The sequence below is a fragment of the Scomber scombrus genome, chromosome 12 (genome assembly GCF_963691925.1).
Source record: "Scomber scombrus chromosome 12, fScoSco1.1, whole genome shotgun sequence".
In the NCBI taxonomy this organism is placed as follows: domain Eukaryota; kingdom Metazoa; phylum Chordata; class Actinopteri; order Scombriformes; family Scombridae; genus Scomber; species Scomber scombrus.
The window spans coordinates 20,280,081-20,300,447 of record NC_084981.1 but is presented as its reverse complement, the minus strand read 5'-3'; the positions used below and the strand labels follow the sequence as shown (position 1 = coordinate 20,300,447).

General features: G+C 39.9%; 1 protein-coding gene and 1 long non-coding RNA gene across 3 annotated transcripts in view; both read right to left on the bottom strand.

The window, feature by feature from the left end:
- Positions 1–20,367, bottom strand: part of LOC133991596 (uncharacterized) — a 227,111-nt gene that overhangs the window by 56,102 nt on the left and 150,642 nt on the right. The window lies entirely within an intron of this gene.
- On the bottom strand, positions 13,417–14,289 carry olig3 (oligodendrocyte transcription factor 3). Of its 2 annotated transcripts, XM_062430781.1 has the most exons (2): positions 13,743–14,289; positions 13,417–13,709 (listed from the first exon to the last, which is right to left on the bottom strand). In XM_062430781.1, the coding sequence occupies exons 1-2, from the start codon at positions 14,287–14,289 to the stop codon at positions 13,417–13,419; spliced, it is 840 nt and encodes a 279-aa protein (XP_062286765.1). The 2 variants fall into 2 exon arrangements, with proteins under 2 accessions (XP_062286765.1, XP_062286764.1); XM_062430780.1 differs by having other exon boundaries at positions 13,417–14,289.

Here is a 20,367-nt window from a genome sequence, read left to right as displayed (position 1 = left end):
ACTAGAAAAGCTCAAATTATTTTTAAGTAATTTTCGTCAGTCAAGAAATAAGCACTCAGATGGTTTGAAGTATAAACAATATTATATTTAATATTACACAAACAATGAAGATTTAAATAAGGCTCTAAAACAATCTCACCTCAATTTAGTAGCTGCCTGGGGCTTTTGATCATTTCACATGATTGTAGATATTGAAATTGTTTCAAACTTTGAAACTCATGGATAAAAGAAGTCCTCAAAGGTTTGCTGTTGTCAACAAATCCCTTGAAAATAGCAAAACCAACATTTTATCACTTTGTCTCTGTCAGACACAGTGAAGCCCATTTATTACTAGTGAATAAAGTTAAAGGGATCATTAAAGTATATTTTATCTTTAAAAAAAGCTGAATTTCCCCGAAGAGCTGGGTGCTGCAGTTTATAGCAAACATTACTAAAACATAAGTAAACAGTGTGTTTATTGGGGACTGTTCTGAGCCACAGATTTGGTATGCTAGTGAATATTTACAAAATAAACTACAGTGGCCATGAGGAATAAACTTGGCTACAAATTTAGTTAGTTCATCGAATTTGTTGACAGTAATAAACTTAGAGTACCCCCGTAATCATCCTTTAAAATGCTTGTAAAATTGTTCTGATATTGGTGCCTACAACCCATCATACAACCACTGTATGCATCAACAAAGTTAAAATTTTAATGTCAGCAGTTGTCTGAATCTGAAAAATATTCCATGTCATCAAAAGAAAAGTTAAATAAAAGAGAGGGTAAATACACATAGAGTGATTGTGAATCATTACATATTTTACAAACTCTTCGAAATCACCACATACAGCATGTTTTTGCCACTTTCTCCTCATCTCTGCAGTCTCCTTTCTCTCAGCTTGTTGGAGGAAGCGGCATGCTGTAAACTCTGCAGGCCAGATGTGATCCAAAAAGACAACTGATGGTATTAAAGGCACCAACAGGACTAGGAAGTGTGCCTTTTCAAACTCTGCTTTGTCTACTTCGGTCCATCAGTGCAACAGGAGGACTGACAGGAGGTCCGCACTCAAGTGCCACACTCGCATTGAAACCCCATCCTCTCTCTGTCTCGACAGGAGGCCCATGCAGTGCTGTCTGTGCCAGGCAGGCAGCCTGGCTGTGTCTAGCTGTGGGAGGCATAACAGACAGGTATTGATATGGATTTCTCTCCAGTAGGCCCCAGCAGAGAGCCCGGGGACTGTTAATAGGCCTCTAACGGGATGACCAGCCTGTGGACGGCCCCCGCCGACCCCCCAGCACTCATGGAGAAGGGGAGATGATAACAGATGGAGGGGGGAAAAGGCGCTCTTCCTGTTTGATGGACAGACGGGGAAAGGTGGGGATGAGCAGGGGGGTGGGGCGCGGGTAAGTGACAGCTCTTGGTGGGTAATCAGAAAGCAACAGTGCTCAAGTTTTTCTGAGGGTAACTTTTCCTCTCTGTGGCCCTCCAGCCTTTCCTTTGTGCATTAAATGGTCTGAAGTAGTGTTATGGAAATACTTGAAAAAAACTGCTGCTTCTGGTGCAAACTAGGTAGAAAATAAACAGCTGACAATTGTAGCAGTCACCAGTTTGTTTGTGTTTTCATTTTCTCTCTTTGGCTCCTGTTTACACCTTTGAAATTTACATTTTTATATCTAGATTCTGAGATATACCCACTCCAAATCTGACTATGAACACTTGTTTTCACCCCAAAAACGAACTTTCTCTTTGTCCCTGCTAAAAACAACAACAATGAGCTATTCTGCTCAGCAAGTAAACTGTGTCTTATGTATTTCATTGCCCTGAAAACCTGTGATGAAGTGTTGTGTGCTGCTGCTCGACTGCAACAGGGTTGTGGATAGCTTGGCGTTTCTCCCTGGTGGTAGTTAGTGTCATGGTTAGCAGCTGCTAGATTCCAGTGCAGCATCCAGTGGCTATTAGCACAGCATCTGCTGCTGCTGACATTATCAATATAGCTAATCAGAGCACTGCTGCTTTCATGACATTGTGTACCAGAGAGAAAGACTGCTGAACAAAGCTACTTTCACGTCTTTTTACAGAGCAGGACTGCATGTGTTTACTGATGTTTGATCATAGCTTTAAATTAATGTTTACAGTCTTCAAAACTTAAATACATATGTACAAATTTGGCTTTAAAAACAATATACCTTGCCTACAAGACCAGATATGACAGATTATTAATTTTAATATTCACTGATACTGATTTTTATTTATTTCTACTAAAGCAATTGATGGCTTAGCTCTGTTAACATTATGGAGCTTATACATTTATATGTACTGAAGCAAATAAATATAATTTTATTCTTTGTTTCCAAAAAAACATAAAAAAGCAAGTCAATAAATGACACGAGAAAATAAAGAAATAAATTACTTTCAGGAGTTGCCAGATACAGTTGACCTTAAAACATGTAATAATATATGAATATAAGAACAACAACTATTATTATTGTCATTATTTTCCTCATTATCATATAAAATAAAAAAAACCCTCCTCCATAACATAAAAGGAGAAAAGATCAAAAGTCTCTTTACATGAATCATCTGCATCGTCCAAAAATAAAGCAACTAAAATCAAACCAAAAAAAACAACAAATGAATAACGATAAAACTGCAGACTGGTTTGAGGAGATGTAAACATCCAACGCAAAAATGATCTCAGAAGAAACAACAGAAAACTTTTTTTTCATAAGATGGCATTTAACCAAACTTGTCATTGCTCTCATCATCATATAGTAGATTTGTAAATGTGTTTGTGTCCTGCCTTGTTTGTTTTGATCGTTTTATTTTACAGAACTCTGCTGCGATGTGCAATAAAAATCTAGTTATTCTTTGAAATATGCAGTAGTCAAGCATGAAATTACTCTCTGGTAGCAGAAGGGTTCCTCTCTCTCTCTCTCTCTCTCTCTCGCTCGCTGACACACACACACACACACACACACACACACGCACACACACACACACACACACATGCAGACATTTTAAATGGAAAATCTGAAACCATCGATTAAACTGAGACACATAAGATTCAAATATTACAGATGTTCAACAAGGTTTAGTGACATGTATGAATTTGAAGATCATCGTTTTAACCAACCACACCACAACCTACTGCACTCACACACACACACACACGCACACACACGCACACACACACACACACACACACACACACACACACACACGCACACGCGTGCATTGACACACACATCCCCCGGCATATCACTGTGTCCTGTCTGATTGGGTGAGGTCTCGAGGGAGTCATTAACTACAAAGCGTTAACATCTGCCAGACATTACTGAGCCAGAGCAGTTGTGATTTGTCCATATGATGACTCTGGCCCATACAAACGTGTGTGTGTGTGTGTGTGTGTGTGTATGGCTGCCCACTGCTGCTGTCACTTCTGGTTTCACACCCACGATAATGCCTGTTTATAATTAGAGCTGTGCTTTCCCTGTGTGTTTCCCTGTCCTCGTCGGTGCTGCGTTCACACCACTGAGCCTCGCCAAAGCAGAGCTGGTGCGGACAGGCTGGCCAGGGTGCTGGCTTGCTGTCTTAACAGCAACACGCTAAAGTCATTTTCGCTTAGTGATGTCTGTGCCGAGACGCTCTGGTAAACCTAAATCTGGGCTTTTGCCTTGCTTTGAGTAGCACTGATGCCTTTCCAACTCCACAGTTGCTGTTCTGTGGTTGACCTTGCTGACTGACTGTCCTGCAGCAGGCAAACTTATGCAGATTAACAAAATGTTCAAATATTGTAATTCATTATTAGATACAAAGCAGCAGAGAGAAATAATCATATCTAAACCCAACAATAGGTTTCTAAGTTCACTGTAGGAAACCAGAATTGTGTTTCATAACGGCTCAGAAAAGCAGGATGTGGTTGTTTATTTTTCTTATTGTCAGCAAATCTCACAAGCAGTATTACAAGTATTGTGTGTTTATCCAAAGTCTGATATACCTTATTCCTCTGTGATGTAGACCTCAAACACAAATCACAACGATTCACAATGAAGAACATTAAAGGTATACAATACAAAGGTATCCTTATTAAGGCACAACAATGAGAACCTGTGTCAAACTAGTCCTTTAAGTGAGCTTGTCTTAACTGGTAACACTGAGGACACCAACCTTTTTGGTGTCAAGGACCCCACGTGATACACACAGGGCATGGACCTGTATTTGGTAAGATGTAGTCTCAGTCTATACTGTTGACTGGCAGATTAACAGTGAAGAGTTAGAAACCTACGAACAGATTAGTCACTCCGATACATTCTCTCATTGAAATAACAGTCAAATTAAAATATTCCCCATTATTCTGGGGACCCCCTGGAAGCCCCTCAAAGACCCCTGGGTGTCCCCCAGACCCCAGGTTGAGAACCGCTGCATAAGGAAAAGAAATTCAACCAAGATTTGAGGAGTTATCACTTACTAAATATTTTGGTTATATCTTTTATGAGCATATTTATATTACACAGCATGTCAGACAATTAAAACTATGACACCCTGGACTTTGGTTAATTTTTGTCCCTGGTGGTTTCACAGTCAATAGACCCTCATCAAGATGGAGAGATGCTTTCCATGTCTGACATAAAAAATACTGGATAAATAATTATTTGATATCATTATTAATGTCCTCTGATTTTGTGCCTCCAGCTTGACTTGTTTGTTTTTGGTGGTCTTCATGTTTATTTGCATATATTTTATATATTTATGTTCATATTCAGCACTGCATTTCTCTTGGTGTGTTTTTGATGGCTATCTCCATTGATGAAACAATAGGGAAGTAGAGCGAAGATAAGTTAAGTGACACTTTTTTTAGCTAAACATTAATACTCTACATGTTACACACACACACACACACACACACACACACACACACACATACACACACACTAGCTACACACATGCTGATCTCTGAGGTCGAATTAATGTGTGACTCTCTTTGCCCTCTTCAACAATAACCACCTCATCCAAACGTCAGAACGTGTTGATGCATTATTTACATGTTTGTTTGTTCTCCAACAAGCTGTCTGGGTGTTGTTAACGTTGATATTGATCAAAATCACCAACTGTGACGGAGTCCGCCTGGCAGCACCATCAATGAGGTCCGAACGTGCCAGCTGAATTCAGGCCAGAGGGATGAGGCTAATGTCTGCCTTAACATCACTGCCAGCTCACAGAGTGGGTTAGGTAGCAGGCTAACGCCTGGGTTAACAGCACTGCCAGAGCACACATATAGACCTAAGGAAACGTAATGAAAAGGTCTAAAGTCCTCGGAGAAACCTGGGACATGATTGAGTTTCTTTGTTGAAGAGCTTTTTAGATATAGTTGTATCAGCTCAGCTGGCAGTTGGAAGTGGATTAACATCTGGGCAGAGAGAATGAGGGTGGAGAGGTGTGATGTGCGTTACTTCTGCTGCCAACTGATCCATGACAGAGAAGAAGGTTAGACTGGCTTTTGTAAATGTGGGCTGATGCCAAGCCACGTATCTCGAGTTGGAGGGGTGTAATGTCTGTTTTTACTCTGCTGCCAACAGAGGAGTTGGTGCATTTCCCAAAAGCCTGTTTTAATCTCACTTTTTGACTTCACTAACAGATAAACTAAAAACTAAAAAGAGTGGGACTGGATAACTTCAGTTCAACCATGATCACATACAGCTTGTGATTTACTTAAAATACAATGTTCCTCTGAAATGGGCGCAAGACCATTTAAAAGTCAAAGAAATCAACATTTGTTTCAGTTATATTTCAGTTTGACTGTAATAACAAATATTTTATATCCTTGAATTTAAGTTGTATTTATAGCATGGCTACAGAAAATTTCTGATTGGCTGGCAGATGTCAGATTGGTATAGCCTATTATAAACTCAAGGTAACCATAGCAACAGTACTGTTTCCTCTGTGTTAAAGGTCAACACACTTTGACTTAAACACAGCTTAGTTTAGCATAAATACTACAAACAGGGGGAAACTGGTAGCTTAGCTCTTTCCAAAGGTAAGTCAAGTTTCATATTACACACATGCCGGCGCTGGACAGAGAAAAGTACGCCCATCTGCACACAGACACAGACACAGACAAAGATTGTCAGCAGCTTTTTCTATAATTATAATATATAATTATGTATTGTTCAGAGTAACTACTGATATTTATTCACTTATTGGACCATACAACCCTGTAGTGAAGTGCACGCAGTCAAATGATGTGTTTGGTCGTTTAATTTGGAGTACTTTAACGAGGGATTATTAACATCATTACAGGTGCATCCAGTTTTAGTTTTACTTGTAAATGAAGCAATTTGCATAATGTGGTTAAACATGTTGGCTTGTTTGTGACTTGTTTGCTCATACTTTGCTGTAGCGATGTTTCTGCATTGCCAGATCACAACAATCAACTTGACGACTACAATATTATCATAACAAAAAGACCAAAGGCCAAAACTACAAAAATAAGACCCTAGTTATAATAACCTGGATTTTGGTATAAATTAATGACTTCAAACACACTTTTGAACACAGCTTGCCTTATTGCCTTACCATGATAATACACTCTGTGACGTCCAGATACAGCAAATAATGTCCTCTTCTCCAATGTATCTATTGTTTTGATTATACAGTAAGGACACTTTGTCAGGTGCAATCACTCTCCTGTAAAGTCTCAGGCTGGTTAAAGGTGTTTATTAGGAGAGTAATTTCACAGCAGGCGAAGGCGAAGTCCATTTTAATGACCATCAACCACTAAATACTGTGTCAAACACAGATGGACATCATGTTGCCTCCAAAGCCAACAACAAAAAATTGGTCCACATTCAAAACCCTTTATTTTAAAACTTTTTTGTCCCTTGTTTTCACATAATTTCCACTGAAGGAACGTTATCAAACACGTTTATTTCTTTCTTTCTTTCTTTTTTTTTAACAAAGAGGTGGTCTGATCTCTCTATTTGTGTTGTCTGTTCTTGGCTTCAGTCATGGCTCGCTCTCCTCACGACCATGTTTCACTTTGTCGCCCAACTCTCCCTGCTGAGAGGGGACTGTCACCCAGCACTCTGCCAGGCCCAGAGCTGGCACACATATACACACATGCACACACAAAATCTTCTCCTTGTTTCCTATATTATATATATTTTTAAAAGGTTCTCCTGCCCTGTTTTCCCCGTGTCATCTTCCTGAGAGACTCGTTCCTCCAGGCAGATTTAAAGCATGTGGTGGCCAGAGATTTAGATAGATAGATTTCACCCATTAACATCTGCGCCCCTGGCCTGTTCCACTCTTTCCAGAAGGCCACTGCATACATACCCACTCACACATACAGTATACTGACACACACATACACACACACACACATACGCTGCAGTTCATCCATGGTTGACAATCAAGGACAGTTGGTTTTGAGCAGTGTCAGGACAGTTAGACTCTCACGGGGAGTCTCCAAACTACAGGCGACTGGCACACAGACAAACACTCAGAGAGCACATTTACGGCCAAACACTGAACGCCATCTGTCAGTCACTGTAGGAGGATATTACTGCAGACACACACACACACACACACACACACACACACACACACACACACACACACACACACACACACACACACACACACACACACTTTCTGTGTGGTTGAATCTGTATTTATCACACAAAACTCACACCAAAACTGGTTTGTGCGTGGACAAATCAAAGTGTGTGTTTGTGTGTGTCTTGTGCATATTTTAAGATGTGCGTAACACAGCGTGTCGCGTTTTGTCACCGAGGTTGTCTGTGTGTTGTGTTTTCTTCATTTTATAGGCCCATAATTAAAAATGTTGACAATGAGGACATCATGTTCACATGATCCTTATTTAAATGAGAAAGTATTTACATCTTTTACTTAAAGGTGCAGTGTGTACAATTTTGCAGAACGGACTTGGCAGAAATTAAATATAATATTCATAAGTATGTTTTCATTTGTGTTTAATCACCTGAAAATGTGAATCGTTGTGTTTTCATTACCGTAGAATGGTCCTTTATACCAACATAGGGGGCAGGTCCTCTACCACTGAGGCTGCCATGTTGCACTGCCATGTCTCTACAGTAGCCCAGAATGGACAAACCAAACACTGGCTCCAGAGAGGCACCCTTTGAATTTGAAGTTTCGTGGCCACCATAGATTCTCCTACACGCTACATGAAAGGTGGCGGGGCTATTCAGTTAGTTGCAATCTACAACTTCACTGCTACTACTAAAACACACACACAAGTCTTTCAAGTGACGCATTACCACAATGTAAAAATACTCTGTTGCGAGTAAAAGTTTTCGTACTCAGCGTATCAAAAGAAAAAGTCATGCACCTTTCAGAGTGTTTCACCTGGTTTATTATTTAATTTATAAAATGTCAAAAAAATGTGAAAAATGTCCACAAAATGCAGAGTTTCCCAGAGCCCAAGATGATGTCTTCAACCAACAGTCCAAAACAAATATATTCAATTTACAATTACATACAACTAATTTTTTGAAAAGCACTAAATATTCACATTTGAGAAGCAACATTTTAATGAAAATGTTTAAACCAAGATATTTTTTACTAATGGTTTCAGCCCTAATTATATTACTTTGTAACTGTTATTAAAGCATTAACATGTAAACAGTTTTTTAATGTTGCAGATGGTCAGGAGTGGAGTCCTGAATTTTAACAATTTTATATAAGAATAAATCATGTATTATTAATTTATTACATGTTTTGTGTGTACAATCTTAATCTGTAAAATAACTTCAGGTGTCAGATAGATGTTACAAAGCAAAATGTCTAATTAAATCTGAAATATAGTGCAGTAACATAGTTAGTAGTTACACCTTTATGTCTGAGAGATTTTTTAAGTTTGTAACATTTTTACAGATAATTAAATTTACTTTATATTTATTTCCCATTGTGTTTGAATGTTTCATATTAGCAGATGATCCAATCCAACTGTAGCCTGAAACAATAACCCACATGCATGTCATCCTGCTGCCCCATCCTCTCACTTCCCGCGACCCTGCATGGACAAAAGGGAAGTGTCAACACCACCTCTCTAACTGCACAATTAACATGCAAATGAGCTCTGTCGCTAATGGCGATGGCAAAGCGCTCTTATGATGGAAATATGCTTTCTGTTTTGGCAGTATGTGTTAAACATTAGTCTGTGGAATCAGCTGAGGACAGGAGGGCAGAGGGCCTCAAGGCTTCCCTGAGGGCAAAGAGAGATAGACACAGAGAGGGAATGGCCTCTGCACCTGCTTCACTGACTATGACACACACACAGAGGACGACCAGGCGGTTATAATCAGCCTCGTTCAGGCTGTCAGCCTGGTCAATAAGTTATCCCCTCAACTGCTTTTGTTCTAGAGAAGCTAGACTGATGCGGCCACTGCCCGTTATTCATCTGAAATTCATTTTCAATTGCTGCCCTCCGGCACCAACCCCACAGCAGCAGCTCACTGACCGAGCAAGTAAACAAACCAGCAGACCACTTCACACACATGTACTTCCATACAAAGATGATTAGAGGCAGAACTCTTCAGACCGAGTGAATGCAGTGACCGCCTGCGATTGCCAAATGAGATGTTTGCACAAACTCTGGTGTTTTATAAGCTTTAAATGCCCCTACTGTTTGTACATATCAGACAAAAAAGGCCTTATATCGGCAGCTTTTGTGAAGTTCATATCTATGATGCAGCTGGTAAGCATCTGTCAGTGTATTTTTAATTAAAACAACTTTACAGATTTCAGATTATGTTTTGGAAAAGGCAGATGGGTCACAGGGCCACCGGGTGGAGGGCTGACAGCATTGTTGCCTTGTTAGTATCCGTGTCCAAGAGTGGGAAAAAGAGGCTTGTTTATATGTGTTGGTGTGTGTGTGTGTGTGTGTGTGTGTGTGTGTGTGTGTGTGTGTGTGTGTGTGTGTGTGTGTGTGTGTGTGTGTGTGTGTGTGTTTGTGTGAGAGAGAGAGAGAGAGAGAGGGAGAAAGAGAGGGTGAACAAAGCTCTAAGTGATAAACCTCGAGTGGCTCTCAGTAACAGGTGTGTGCTCTCTAAAGGACCAATCGTTTGTCAAGCCTTGTGAAAAGAGAATTTGATGACCAGTCCATTCAGTCATCACTGACCGGTCTGCAAACTAAACCACACAGGATTTATGGAGACATTTGATCTCTTATCTCTCTGTCAGCCTTATTTATTTTGACTCCATTATTCATTCATTTACACATGTTATCTCCTAATCTATCTCCCATTTATGCTTTGAAGTTTTGACTTTTAAAAAGCAGAGTAAACTGGATTTGCTTTAGATTTCTTGAAGACATTTCGTATCTCATTCAGAAAGCTTCTTCTGTTTGGTTCCCATTGGTAGAATAAAAAGTTGCTCAAATACTGATGAAAAAATAAAAATATTTCTGCATTTTATTGCTGCTGTTTTCCCACCTCTCTGTCTTTCTTTTTTTCATCTTTCTGTTCTCTAATTTAATCTGTTTTTGTATTTGTTATGCTGCATCATTATCATTCTTCTGTCTCCAACTTTCTTTCTTCTGTCTTTGCCGGGCCTCGCTTCATGAAAAAGAGAATTTGAATCTCAGTGGGATTTACATGATTAGGTAAAACTATAAATAAAACTCTGAGAGTCTAATGAGGATAATTAAGCCCCTCCATTATAATAAACACAGTGACAGACAACACATCATTCAATCATTGTTTGGGAGTGTATATTGCTTTTTATTCTAGATGATTACACTGAGAGCAACAGCAGAAAGAAAAAAACTTGTAAATCACCAAGTAGTGCAGGCCGTGAGACACCCCTGTTATCATATGATCACTATATGAGATACATTCTCCTTGAACCCCCCCCCCCCCCCCAAAAAAAAAAAAAGCTGAAAAAACGCCACTGATTTACATTCATCCCTTAAACATGCAACTACCATCATTTGCATTTGTCTTGTGTATGTTATTTGCATGTGCATGATTGCTTTTGTGCATTATTTTGTGGCTCACTTACAAATGAAATTAACAGTGCTTGATGGCAGCAGCAGCCGCGGCAGCAGTTGTCTCTGCTTTGCTCAGCTCCTAATTAGCCAGAATTAAGAAGTATTTCTCGGCCCATTGAAGGGTCCATTTCCTTTGAAACCAGAGCATAATAAACCTTAAGTAATTACCCCAACTCATGACTATTAACTCGCAAACCGCCAGCTTCCCTTGACAACATCCTCCTCAGTGTTGTGTGGTTAAAAGGCCATTGCTGCAACCCAACTATTTACATCCCATCTGGCAGGCTGCGAGGGACAGACAGGCTATACTCATTCCTAAAGACAAAAACAAGAAGTGTAAAATGAACTCTTTCACTCGTTCTCAACTTAACCACAAACTTGTGTTTTCTTCCCTCCAAATAAGTTACAAAAGGGCTTCTTCTCCTTTTCTTTTTCTGTCTTTCTCTCTGTATTTTTTTTTTAATCCACGCACTCATTTGCATGTAGTGAAGCTGAGGAGGGGCTCTGAATGTATAATCTTCTGCATTTAGTAGCCTGTAATCCCGACGCCTTTCTGTGATGTGATTTTCTCCTCTTGGTCCCCCATGAACAATTAACTTGTAATCTGCACAAACATACATTCTGTCGCTGCAGAGATGAGACGGAGGAACACCCATGGGACCCGGCGGACAAACTGCTCCGCGCTCCCCAAGGCGGATCACTTTCTGCAACAACTGGGCTCCATTAGTCCGCAGCCCAGTCCCTCGTTTCATCCTCATTTTCCCTTTTCTTAACATTTATGTTATAGTTTTTGTGAATGTAAAATAAATCCAGTCTCACCGTGTCTGTGCTCATTACAAACTGATGCTACTGTGCAGTCTGTGGCCTGCAGGTGCAAACATACGACAAGAGAAAAATAAAAATGATCAGATTATATCATTTAGATTTATTTGAAAGTGGTAAAAGCGGCTTATAGTTGCTGAAAAATCACTCTTCAGCTTTTGGGTATTAATTTCTTCATTTTAGAGCTTCATCCTAAATATTGTAGTGAACTGATAAAGAAAGAAAAAAAGTGCATCATCCATATGAGATGTTCTTTGAAAATTCATTATTTATAAGAAAAACACAGCCTGTGTTATTTTCATCATCACACTTGTAGTTTTCCACTTCAGATATTTAGCCTGTGATTACAACATTTGACCCAATTACTTATTTGAATCTACTCTCTTCTGTTAAATTGCATTATATTCATTTATTTCCATTTTCTTCCGTTTTTGTTAGACTAAATGACCAATTGCAATGCTGTAAAAGTATTGCGATTGTAATTGCAATATTGTAAAAGTAATGCAGATTTAAAGGTGTACCACACCGTGGTAGTTTTTTAAGCCAAGGCCTCGCTTCAGTTTGGAGAATTACCCACAACAATGTTTTCAAATAATAATTAAATACTGAAAGAATATGCTAGAATTAAATATGTTTTATAAAATGAGAGATTAGATTTAATGAGATGAATCCTGCCTTTATGTGGAAATAAACCAGGTTTGTAGGCCTGTATTTCATTCAGGCTGTGGGTGAAAATGTGCAACCATAAAAAAAAAAGAAATTGAACCTAAACTAAACATCAGTAAGTGTAACAGAGAGTGTACGTGATAAATATGGTTTGTACTTTTTTAGGTTCAAAGTCAGTATTTAAAAAAAGAGAGAACAACAGTAGATATGATCCATAATTCCAGTTTTATTGAAATTTCATCCAGGGACTCTGGGCGATAATAAATATTTCATCAATCATCAACAATGTACAAAAATAAAGACACGGGGTCTCTGGGCATAACAAATTCAGTTCAGCAAAAACAATCATGCTGTGATGTCACCAATAGCCTATACCTTCATGCAAAAACATAAACATAAAGTAAACATCGAAATCAGAGCACAAATGAACATACAATGGGCCACAAAATAAGAATAAATCTAAAACCTTAGATTTGAAAACAAATTAGTGGCAGAATCATTTTAGCCAAATGTCATTATTTTCATACAGAACTCGAGTTTAAAATCCTTGGTACAAGGCACAAAGAGCATTCTTCGTTTTCACAAAATGACGCCTGATACAAAAAAATATGTAAAATTAAACAAAATGTTCATGCAGCCTCCTCCATCTTTCACATTGTGGTGTGACACTTAATCTCCACATCGTGTTGCATGACACAGAACGTTTTAGTTTTACCTTCAACTGGCAAATCATCGTCTTTTTAAGTCCTTGTTACAAGGAGGAAAATAACATTATTTTTTTCTCATACGCCAAACAAGAAAACAGACAAAACAACAGCATGCATCAGTGAGGCCAAATCCACCCTCATGCCATGAATTCTCTATTTACAAGCATCGATACATATATCTGTCTCTGCGTGTCTGTCAGACACACGGGCATCATTTCATCACGTCCTTTCCCTCCCCTGTGAGTCTCGTGAGGCCGGTGGAGGTGATGGGAATCTGTGGAGGAGGAGGCACCTGGCAGATGGTGCAGGGGCACGGCAGTCCGGCCCAGTGCTGGAAGCCAGAGCCCAGCTGCAGGGCCGGGGGCGCAGCCGGAGAGCCCTTCATCAAGGAGTGGGGGGCCCGGATAGACGGGAGTCCCGGCAGCGCGCTGGTCAGGGTGGAGGATGTGGAAGAAGACAGCACGCTCCCGAGGAGAGGGTGCATCTGGTGGGCAGCGGCTGCGGCTGCGGCGGCGGCGGCTGCAGCTGCTGGGCCACCGTGACCGGAGTGTGGTCCGGTACCGGCGGGGTGAGCCACAGTGCCACAGTGGAAAGCGGAGTGCTGCCCTCCGTAAATCTCCCCCACCAGCCGCTTCATCTCATCCACGGAGCTGGTGAGCATCAGGATGTAGTTCCTGGCGAGAAGCAGCGTGGCGATCTTGGACAACTTCCTAACCGAGGGCCCGTGCGCATATGGCATCACCTCGCGCAGGCCGTCCATGGCCAGGTTGAGGTCGTGCATGCGTTTCCTCTCCCGGCCGTTAATCTTGAGGCGGAGCTGGAACATGTCTTCCTCGCTGACCTGCTTCTTCAGTTTATACTTGTTGCTGCTGCTGCTGCTGCTGCTGCTGCTTCCTACAGACTTGCTGTCTCCGGACCGCAGGTGCTCGGGTATCTTCTGGCGCTCACCGCTCTGCGTGGAGGAGGACACTGAGGAGCCTGGGTGGTGGTGGTGATGATGTAGATGAGGGAGGTGTTCTCGGAGAAACAAGCTGTCCATGTCCGGAGAGGAGGCTCTGCTGCTCGGGCTGGAGTCTGAATTCATTTTATGAGATCGCTTCCGAGGTTGTTGGGTAGGAGGTCGCTGCTGGCTTCCTCCCTCTCTCTCTCTCTCTCGTCTCGTCTCTCTCTCTCTCTCTCTCTCTCTCTCTCTCTCTCTTTAACCTCTCTCTCTCTTTAACCTCTCTCTCTCTTTAACCTCTCTCTCTCTCTCTCTCTCTCTCTCTCTCTCTCTCTCTCTCTCTCTCTCTCTCTCTCTCTCTCTTTAACCTCTCTCTCTCTTTAACCTCTCTCTCTCTTTAACCTCTCTCTCTCTCTCTCTCTCTCATCTCTCTCTCTCTCTCTCTCTCTCCCTCCCTCTCTCTCTCTTTCCTCCTGAAGCCTTTAGTCACTCTGGTCACCTGATGTTGTCTGTATCCCTTCTGCTCCACGTTTCTGTCCTTCTTATCACATCAGTGACCACTTTGCCTGTGTCTGCCGGCTTTCTTTGTCTGTCTCTCTCCGTGTGTGTCTCTGTATCTCTGCGGTGAGGAGGACACTGATAGTGGGTATTTATACGTGCGGGCAGACAAAAGCGGCTTTCCTATTCATAACGCCTAGTTAGGAAGATGACGTGCCCGTTTGAAAGGGGGCGGTGTGCTTTGACTGTCCCAGTGACCGCGGTGCGCAACCATTCACTGCCATTGTCAGGACACTGTTGGGGGGCACAGCGCGCCTCTTCTCTCCTCTCCTCTCCTCTTCTCTCCTCTCCTCTTCTTTTCTCTTATCTTCTTTTTTCTTCGTGGATCAGAAAGTTGCTCTTCCTGGGACAAACTGGTCAGTTTAAAAATTGTTTCATTTTTGTAAAAGTTATACATGTATTAGAGGTTGTTTTGAGCGCGTTTCCTACATTTTATTTTTCAACAGACATTTTATATGATCTGTCATGTCTGTTGATCATTTCTTGTGGACTGCGCAATGCACATTTTACGCACGAAACCAAATCGCAAAAATGTTCTTTTTTTCACATGTTTTGATCTCACAGGTAAAGAAATAACCAATTAAACGCACCAAAAAGGGGAGACCATGCTGTTCCTTTAAAAAAAGAAAAAAAAGAAAAAAAAGAAGATTAGCCACATAAACAGTGTGTCCACCTTTGAGAGACAGTGTTGGTTCTTCATAGTAAAATGTAAACCCGAGTCTCTGCTGTTTGGCTGATGGTTTCCTTAGGGAATGAGGAGGAATGGGAAGGGAAATTACTTTCCCACTGAGCGGCTCCTGCAGCCGCAGGGTGCGGGGCCTCCGCTGGGACAGAGGTAACATGCCCGCTCAGACACTCGGCACTCTGCTGGCCATATGGCAGCATGTGGGCGTCAGTGTTCACCAGTGTGCACCTCATGTCTGGACCTTCATAAAACTTGTCATTTGTTCCATGTGTTACTAAATGACAGTTTATTTTATGTCTTTGTATAATAACATGGTGAGTTTATAACTGATGTGTTTTATTTATTTTTTTAAATCCCTGAAACAGAATTAAACACAAAAACGAAATAGAAACAAACTCTATTTCTCTGTTTTGATTAATAATAATCTGAACATTTTTAGAAAGAATACAAAAAAAGAAAATGTTGATATTATATTTTAATGATTTACTTCAATTTTGTTTTTAAAGCAAACTCAGTGTTTATACTTATCTGTTTAAACAACAGAAACAAGTCAAGAACAATTAAAATCAGCCACATAATATAAAATTATGAAAATTAACACATGCACAAAAACATGCACATCTATCACACATCCAAATTTACTGATGAATCAAGCAACCCACCACTAAATTTAAGCACCCATTAAACCTCAAAAGGTGTTGCCGTATTAAAAATAAAGGACAATACATTAAATTGAGTCAGTATTGGCTATATTGAGCTGCTGAGAGCTCTTTCTCCACTCTGAAGAGTCTACTCCAGATCTGTTTTGTGGAGGTGGAGTGGAGGAACCAACAATAACATGTGGAAGTAACTGAAGCACTCTTCTCTCTGACCACCACCTCTACATCCCTCCATCCATCCATCTGTCTGTCTCTCCATCCCAGCCATCCGCCCGTCTGTCTGCTCGCCCTGCCACCCAGCACTTCAAACCCCGATAATAAAGTCCGTCAGATTCAGATTCTACTCAGTGCTCTAGCCTTTCGCCCGAAGAGATCCCCCTCGTAGAACAGTAAAAATGTGTATTCACGGCCTCATTGTTGGCCCAGCAAAAGAGCCCTTCTCATAAAGGTGCTGCCAATGCAAAGAAAAGCGCTGGTCGGCTTTGCTCTCTCTTGGTGGCATTTGAAAGTGTAAAGCTTTGAATACCAATTGCTTGAACTGGACATATGTGAATCCGCTGTAAGCCTACTAATCCTGTCCCCAAGTGTTTCTTTGTGTGTGGGGAGCCTCACACACCCAAGAGAAAGTGTTCCTAATCCGGCCAATGTGGAAAAATGTGTGAATGAGAGGGACAGAGGAGAGCTGAGAGAGGGCTGGATGAGGTGTGCGTGTGTTTGTGTGTGTGTGCGTGTGTGTATGTGTGTGTGTGTGTGTGTGTGTGTGTGTGTGTGTGTGTGTCACGTGTCAATTTGTGCAGAAACACATGCTTATGATGCTTTTTTTTAATGCTTTATTTATGTATTTTGGTGTTTTTGTTTTTTGGTGTGTCCATTTTAAGGCCTATAGCTGCACACCACCAGGACATTGGTCTAAATGGAGGCAGTTATTCAAAGTTCCTCACACTACGTCGCAGCAGGTCGCCCTTAATGTGCTCTTTTCACTGCGTAAGCTCCTCACTTTCCTTTTATTCCTATCTTTTAATGTCTTCCCCTCTCTCCTCCTCTCACAATCTCTCCTTCTTCTCTCCAGCTCTATCTCTGCTTCTTCTCTCACACGCCTTTCTGTTTTTTGTTCTTTCTTTTAGTCTTTCTCTCATACATAAGTGGCTCTCTGCTCTCTCACATCAGTTTTTCTGGGCAGCAAAAGGACAGTTGGTTAGCTGTATGTGTGTAGAGCGTCTATCTTCCTGTGCTGACACTGAGGAGCGTTTATTGGGTGATGTGCTCCTTCTGAGATCTAACAGATAATTATAGATAGAGAAAAGTGAACTTATGCTCTTATGAAACGACTAACATCCTCTGTCTTTCTCTTCTGGGTGGGCCAGAGGCCCCCTCTAATAAGCTCAGGGCAGTAAACAGTGAATGGAGGCGTCCCTGCAGCAGTATGAGAGACAGTAGTCGGCACTCTCACTATCACTGCGGCACAGACTGTCTCAGTTGAACATCTCTGTGCTGAAAGGAGCAGAGTGCTTAATGGGAGACAATACACACTTGGAGGGAGACATGAGGTCAAGGTCACAGCCAAAGGGTCAAGGTTCCTCTCAAAGTGTAATCTGTGCTAGAAAACTGTGATATGTGTTGCTCTCATTTATGTTTTGGCTTGTAAAATCCGTTGAAAATGAGGTTAGGTTCAGTTACTGTTGATGTGTGATTATCTGCAACCATTAACTATTGAAAATGATTTCATGTAATCACAACTTGATTTAGTTTTCCCATAAATGGAATTTGATTATATGAGGAATTTTGGTTAATCTCACTTTTTACAAAACACCTCCACATCTATCTGAAACATAGTGGAAACAGTTAAATAAAAACATTTAAAAAAGCTTCTGTTCAATATTTAAAATGCTTATTTGTCTTTTTTTCATTTAAAGTGTGTGCTGACTAGGGCATCATAGGGCATTATGGCATCATACAATCCAAATGTCCAATCTTGTAAAAAGGCTGTTTGTGCAGTTAGAAGTTAGCATGTTCGCTATGAGACAAAGATATTATAGTACATATCAAATCTGACCAACAAAGTTCCCCTTGAACCAAAACAACGTCCACATGACCCATCACAGTTTTACTGTCTTATTAGTGTTTGTTTTATTTGAATCATTTTTAGATGCCTGAAGTCATAAAACCGATCATTCACGTGAGAAAAAGCAATGATTAAAGGAATATTGACTGAAAAAATAAATATAAGTTGGTGTGGCATTAATCTTTTCTTTGCTGTCCAGTCCTGTTAATCTTCTTCTGATCTTTTTCTTTCAGCATCAGTGGAGCAAAATCATCTTGAAAATGAGTGAAAGTCGGATTGGAAAATGTGCTCTTCATTAAGAGAAATATTAACACTAACAGTACTTTTAGTGTTTTTGCGTGCTGTCATTAGATCAAGGTATCAAACTGCAACCCAGGCTTGTTATTCTGCCTGTGGGAATGTGTCATATATGTAAAACATGTTAAGAATTAATACACAGTAGAAGCATGGTCACCTGATGAAATCATGGTCCTTTACAGTAACAAGTCACACACATTTGTTTCCTTCATGCAGGAGAATAATTAGACATCTGCTGTTGAAAAGATTCACCTGAATCAAACATGTGTCAAGTTGTCTCACCCTGCCGGAAGAATTTAATTCAACTTTAAACAACTCTCAAGTCTTAGAGAGTTGTCTGTTTATAATTCAAACAGCATGCTAATAATGTCACCAGTTTGAAAGACTACGAGACATGTTTCTATTTGTTGTGCAATGAAACAAATGAGTGTTTTAGTGACATTTCAGGGTTAAATCATTACTGAGATACTATAATCATCTCAGTAATGATTTAACTTTTTATAATTTTAATTTATAACTGTTTATTATCAATATAGATATATTTATATAGATGTCAATTCAGTGTCATAGTTTAGCCACAGTCTTTACAGTGAATGAGAGGTGGGGGATCATGACTTTATCAGACATGACAAGTGTTGATAAGCACAATTAAATGTTACAAAAAAATCAGTGACTTTGAATAATGAACTGAGACTATCTGTTGTGTCTTTGCAAGTTTGCAACATTGGACTAATCTCTTAAAACTGAGACATGATGGTCATTATCTGCCAATTTAAAAGAAGTGATATTTGTACCATATACTTTAGGTTTGACAGGAGGTGACATTGTTATTTCATTATCATTATCATTATATATTAGTTTGTTAGCTTTGATGAATAAATGTGTATAATATATGAGATAATATATGAAAGGGTAAACCAATCTTGCTAAGTTAATCCATTTACTCAATTTTCACTTTTAAGAATATTTACCAGTGTGTTTGTTTGTTCATTAACTTACTATTTTGTACTTTGTTGTATTTGCCCATTATTGACCGACAAGAATGGCTGTTTACTTATTTTATTTGTTTTTATCCATAAACTTCTTCCAAGGGTCATTTTGGAAAAAGGAAAGTGTAAAAACTTCCAGCTGAAAAATGTTTAACTCTGATAAAGCATTGATTTTGTATTGCTGCAAATATAAGTTTGTATATTATGGGAGAAATTCAAAGTATCTGGTTTAAAAAAAATCTGCTTATTCAATTCATCAGCTCTATGGGTAAAAACAATGACATTGCTGATACAGCTCTAAAAATAATATTGGAGCTGTTCATTTGTACTTCATGCAGTTAACATTTAAAAAACTTATTTTCATAACTTGACCAACACGTAATCCTGAAAATAAGATGCATGGAAAATAGACATGAAGCAGTCTGTTATGAGGCTCAGATAACATAAAGAAAGTTTTTACAATGGTTCATGGGAACTTATTTCAGTCAGAGTAAGTGGACAATAATGTACTTAATAATTACTCAAAAATGAATACTACTCAATACTGAAGTGTTCTCTCATTTTCCAGATATTTGTGTGAAATAAATGGAGGACCAAAAAAAAAAGCATCAATACATTCATAATGATGTTAAAGGCTGCAGAGCTTCTTTGGGAGAACAGAAGTGTCTAACTTGTTCAATATGTTAAAATGTAAATACAAATAAAATTCAAGGTTCTGTTGTCCTTTTTGGACTATTAAAAATTGCAAATTTTACTTTTTCACTTTTGTTGTTATTACAATAAAATACGGACCATTCTACTAAATACTGAGGCCTGCAGTATAGTAGATCAAATCCATGTGTAACTGCTGGTTTAAAACCCTTTCATTTTACCCGCCAAAGGCGCCATCAAACCTCAGTTTGAAGTTTCACTGAAAGAGATTTCACAGAGGTTGAAGCTTCGATGCGGCAGATGGAAGACAGCAACGAGAGT